Below are 6,082 nucleotides of genomic sequence, written 5' to 3' on the forward strand. Positions count from 1 at the left end.
CACCCATCTACTGGAGGGGTCCAGAATCCAGTGTGCATATAGCTACAAGGGGTGCCCGAGACCACACTCAGCCACTGTCGATGTTTCACGTCACCATACTGGCTCCTACCTGTGTGACTTGCTCTGGTTTCTGTGCCCCAAAGTCAAGAAGCCCCTAGAGAAGGATAGAATCTTAGGCTTCCCACCTCCACCTGCTCCTGGCAGAGGCACCTGGGCTCATGGGCCACCTGACCACATTGTGAGCCTGGAGCGAGGTGGTGTCCTCCACAGTCTTGGGTTCAGTTCCCACTTGCAGATGCCCACATCGGCCTCCCCCAGAACCTGCACTGTGAGATGGGAGACAAAATGGTCTTCCTCCTTTATGCGCAGCTCTAGGTCACGGAGGTCATTCTGTCCCAGTGAGGCAGCACAGACAAACACACAGGCTGCAACACCAATATGCGGATAACTTGGCAGAATCAACTAGCCCTGAAAATAGATGGCGCTGGAGCGTCGGGCCCATACCCGGCTGGCAGTCAGAATGGGACGGGAGCGGCCGCGGGTGTGCGTCTCTCGGGGTCGGGGGTCGGGGTGTCAGCTCCAGCCGCCCTTCCCTGAGTGCTGGGTCTCACCCCTGCGGCGTCGGGCCCTGGGGACGCTACGCCAGGACAAGTAGGAGTGCCTATGCGGTGAGCCTGGAAGCCTAGGGCACGGGCCTGGGTGGAGCTGCTGCAGGTGCAGATCTTGGTGGTAGTAGCAAATATTCAAACAAGAACTTTGAAGGCTGAAGTGGAGAAGGGTTCCATGTCAACAGCAGTTGAACATGGGTCAGTTGGTCCTGAGAGATGGGCCAAGAAAGAAGTAGAATAACATCAAAATACAAACAGCACCAGTGCTATCCATAACACATTCATATAAATGCTCCAATGCTAACTTTGTGGGACTAACAATAGGTTAGGCCCAGAGCTCCCATCCCACCCACTCACCTGCTGTCCTCCAGCAAGGCGAGTCCCTCACGGCTCCAGGAGATATGGGGTGTGGGGTCCCCAGAGGGGGAGCAGCTGACCCTCACCTCCACACCCTGGGAGAAGTGCTGGGACCTTGCATGGATGCTGACTTGAGAGGCCTCTGTGGATAAGAAGACCCCATCTGACCAGTGTGGTTCCCCACGATGGCCCTGCCTGACCCTCAATCATAGTAGGGGAGGCAGAGGAGAGGAAACACAGGTCCCCAGGGCCAGTCCCCAGGTGGTATCCCTGGAGGTGGGGAGACTAGGCACTGACCCTGGTACCCTGTGTTGCTTTGAGCTGGGCACCCCTGGAGGCTTTGGGCACTCAGTAGGTGCCAGGGCTGGAGACAGCTACATCTTTGCGACCTTGAGGTGAACCCCATCACCTGCTTTAAACCAACCCTACCAATAGGTTGTTTCCCAGGATAGTCTTATGATTCTATCCTTCAATTCCATATTACCAAACCAATGGCTACATATTTGTGCAATGTGTTATAGCTGTGGTTTTGATGTGAGAAGATAGAGTAAGGTCTGATTATGACAGGCATGCAATCAAACATATTCTGTTAACAAAGAGTGACATATTTTTACATGACTTCAGGAAAGACAGTTCATATGCATGTGTGACACTGAAGATGAATATATAAAAATGAAAGATCATTGTCTAACTAATTAAATTTCTCCTCCCTAGGAATGACCCACCCAGGGTCATTCCCACCTTGCTCTGTTTGGGTGGGTCATTAAACCCATCCTGTGAAGTATTGCTTTAGCCAATTGATTCTCTACTGTGGTACACTCTGCCAGGACATTTGTAGTTAGGCAGATATGTAGGTAGGTAGGTAGGTAGGTAGGTAGGTAGGTAGGTAGGTAGGTAGTAGTTCATTAATTAGCTTGTTTTGTTTTCCCATATTACAGTAGGTCCAAAGTCTCTTGAGATCATGATAGGAGAATGTGAAAATCAACATGAATTTTCTTTCCACTTTGAACTTAGATTTGAACATGAGCAGACATATCCTGAGAACCTTGGAAATCTACAACCTGCCCTGGCTTAGAGAGCTCATTGCCATTGATGCAATAGATTAACTAGGCCTTCAATGCTATGCTTTTAAGAAGAGCTTGATAGATTATCTGTTTTCCATGGATTATTCTCATAAACAACACGATCTTTGGGTTCACAATCTGATCAAATATCCTGCAGCAGTTTGGTTTGTTTAATGGCTCTGTCACAGTTTTTGGGTGTCCTATGTGAAACTTTCCAAGCTTTCTTTTTTTTGGAGGTGACACATTGAGTATAGTAGGGTTCATACAGATACATGGATGGTGGGTTATTTACAGTAACATGGTGATAGTAGAGCCTACAACTAGGCATACCTATGTCTAGGTGAAATGGAAATGCCTACATACTGGCATATGATATGATCCTGCTCAGGTATTAATATGGGGAAGAGAGCAAGTGTGTGTTTTTTCTGCAGGATGCTGAAGGTGCATACTAGCTGCCAGATTGGTGATTGGTGAGACATGCTGATGTTGGGATGAAGAATGATGCTGACTTTGAGCTTGCAGAGTGACCCTGACAATGATCATAGGGAAGCTGTACTGGGTCTCTCTCCCTAATCTACACCTTTCATATCCAACTATATGGGAAGGCCCAGAAGTTGTGTGCTATATAACACAGTGCACAGTGTTCTGCGAAATGTGCATGTGAAATCTTCCTGTTGAAGACCTGGTAAACATGAACCATAGGGAAAATCCATGTGCAGATTATGACATTTTCATCATTTGGAATTTTCCACAAGGCTTTGGATTAAAAGTGAAAATAGGAAGCTATTTTCCTTGTTTGCGAAAGAGCCAACAACTTCATATATCTAAAGATTTGGAGTGGGCCACAGGAGGAACATCAGTGTAATAAAGGATATTGGTTTTGTATCTTTTCCAGGATCAACAACTAATCCCCAACATTTTAAAGATCATTGTATAGGAGGAAAGGCTTGTAGTAAAACACCTCTTTGATAAAAACCCCTTGGGGTAAAAATGGATTTATGGCCATCCCAGTATCCTCAAGGATGCACCTCATTTTCTTAAGATAATGTCACTGTGTGTTTATCTGCTCATCTTTCTGAGTCAAAGGTTATGTGTTTTGTGACTTTAGACTGCTCCTTGTTGGAATTGTGATATTGTACTCTCTGGTGGAGAGAATAGTGATGCCCTGCATCTATTATATTTTCCAAGAAGTCTGAAAAATGGAGATTGCTACATTAAGCTCATAAGAGGAGGAGAGGGATAGGAATATCCTCTTGGGTTGTATATAAAATCATTTGGGTGGACACATGTCATCCTGGGGTGCACATATCAGTATGGAAGATCATAGGACATCCTGGGGGGCATATGGCCTCCTGGGGAAAATGCCTGACATTCTTTAGAGACATATGACTTTCTTGGGCAATATATAGGACTTCCAGTGGTTTACATTACGTCCTGAAAGGACACATAACATCATGAGGGGCACATGATATCCCTGGGGCAACCTGATATCCTGGGTGAGCACATGATATTCTGAAAGAACATATGATATCTTTTGAGACCATTGTCGTACAAAACCCAGTTTTTAATAGAGTAACTAATCCATTCTCTCTAAAATCTAAAAATCAATACCAAATATTTAGATGGAGGCCATGTATCTGAGTCTTCAGATATAAAAAAAAAAAAAAATGTGATAACATGTACCAGCAGACAGATGGCAGCAGTAAATAGTGTCGATTTTGGAGAAGGTACCATGAAGTCCTGAGAAGAAGGTGTATTATTTTGCTTTAGAGTGAAATGATCTATAGATACTGTTAAATCCATTTGGTTCATAACCTCTATTAGTTTCACTGTTTCTCTGTTTAGTTTCTGTTTCAATGACTGTTTCAATGGTGAGAGTGGGGGGGTTGAAGTTTCCCACTATCATTGTGTGGAGTCCAATGTGTGTTTTGAGCTTTAGTAAAGTTTCTTTTATGAATTTGTTTGCTCTTGTATTTGGGGCATAGATGTCCAAAATTGAGACTTGAAACCAATGCAAATACATTTTTTAGGTAGAATGTTACAAGTCTTTAAATGGAATGCCCATGTGCTAACTGTTCTAAGACAGTAGTTCTCTACCTTTTTAATACACTCCCAAGAATACACTCTCTCTCTCTTTCAGTAACTACATACCAAATAAATAAAGGCACAAAACATGTAAAAATCGGTAACAGGCGTCAAACAACCATGTCAATATACCATGAAGACATGAAGCCAAATAGCACATTGACTCAATATGAAAGCACTGAAGAAAAAAATGTGAGAACAGAAGGAACATAACTCATCATAATCAAGATAGTTTTCCCAAATTTCATAATTTGGGAAACATACTTTTTCAATTCAAAATCTACAAACATCCCACAAGAAAGCTCAAATCTGATATTTATTTATTTATTTATTTATTTATTTATTTATTTTGTGTACTGAGTGCCCTATCTGCATGTATACTGGCATTCCAGAAGAGGGCATCAGATCTTATTATAGATGGTTGGGAACCATAAAATCTTCTAGGCCATAAATCCATCCTTATGAGTGATGCCACTTTTACTTTACAACTAAGAGACTTCTATGTTATCTCAGGGCCAGGTCAATCCTGATAGGATCAGGCATTATGCTTGCCTCGGTCACTCTCCCTAGACCCTAAATCCTGGCCACTATTTCTGAAAGAAGCCAGATGTACTTTGAAAAGAATTTCAACACAAATATGTTTGAGGCTCTGTTATACCCATGGGACTGAGTTAACTGTTATCAGAAAACTTTCCCCTCCCAGATTATGCTGTGCTTAAATGTGGCTGAAAAACTGATCTGTTGTCAGGCTCTTGAAGTTTGAACCTGTGACAGTTAACTAAGTTGAGCTGAACCAGGTTTCATTCTTATCTCACCCATATCACTTCCCCACTGGCCACAGAGCTTGGAGGGAGGGACCCTACCCCTGCAGAATATACAATATAAACTATAACAAATATACAATACATAATACCCATATAATATGTAATATATATTATAACACACATATATTACATATATGTATATATTAATATAATATATAATATGCACATATATAACATGTAATAAAATATACATTTTGTATTATAATATAAATAAGGACACTATGAGGAGGAGGAAGAAAAGCTCTAAAGGGGAGAAGTGGGGACAAACAAAAGCAAAGGGATGAAGAAGAACCAAATAGCATGTTTTATGTCATGTGTGGATCATAAGCTATCTATCTATGCATATGAATGCACATGTGCCATGTAAGCAGTATAGGAAGACACGTGTGCACACACACATACAGGCACAAATGTGTGTGTATGGTTGTGCACACTTGTAATCCTAGCACTTGGGAAGTAGAGGCAGGAGAATCTGTTGTTCAAGGTCATCCTTAAGTACATAGTGAGTGCAGGGCCACCCTGGCCAAAGTGAGACACTGCCTTAACAAAACAAGCTTCTGATAGTGAAAGAAATCCCCAGACAAAACGCACAAAGAAACAAATGAAATGAAAGCAAAACCCCAGGAAAAAGCAAAACCAAGAAATGGGATGTGCACAGAAGATCATGGGGATTTCTACCCCATCTTGGATTATTTTGTTCCGAAATAAAAGATACAAACTTTTATATTTATAGTAAGCCTTAAAGCACTAGAGCTGGGCAGATCTCAACCCTCTTTGATATTTTGTCTACTTTCCTGTCAATAACCCTGAGATATTACCTACTATGATGGTTTGTATATGTTTGGTCCAGGGGGTGGCACAATTAGGAGGTGTGACCCTGCTGGAGTAGGTGTGGCACTGTGGGTGTGGGCTTTAATACCCTCATCCTAGCTGCCTGGATGTTAGTATTCTACTATCAGTTTTCCACAAGCAGCCTTCAAATGAAGATGTAGAACTCTCAGTTCTTCCTACACCATGTTTCCTAGATGCTGCCCTGCTCCCACCTGACTGAACCTATGAACCTCTAAGCCAGCCAAAATTATATGTTGTCCTTTATAAGAATTGCCTTGGTCGTGGTGAGTGTTCACAGCAATGGAAACCCTAA

At 42.6% G+C, this 6,082-nt stretch overlaps 1 protein-coding gene across 1 annotated transcript in view; it reads left to right on the forward strand.

Moving 5' to 3' along the window:
- The first annotated feature begins 478 nt into the window (after positions 1-478).
- LOC116090964 (F-box/LRR-repeat protein 17-like) overlaps positions 479-6,082 on the forward strand; it is a 50,471-nt gene continuing 44,867 nt past the window's right edge. The window contains 1 exon segment of the mRNA XM_031371965.1: positions 479-651. Within this exon segment, the coding sequence (XP_031227825.1) occupies positions 479-651 (173 nt within the window).

This window comes from Mastomys coucha, chromosome X (genome assembly GCF_008632895.1).
Source record: "Mastomys coucha isolate ucsf_1 chromosome X, UCSF_Mcou_1, whole genome shotgun sequence".
Taxonomy (NCBI): Eukaryota; Metazoa; Chordata; class Mammalia; order Rodentia; family Muridae; genus Mastomys; species Mastomys coucha.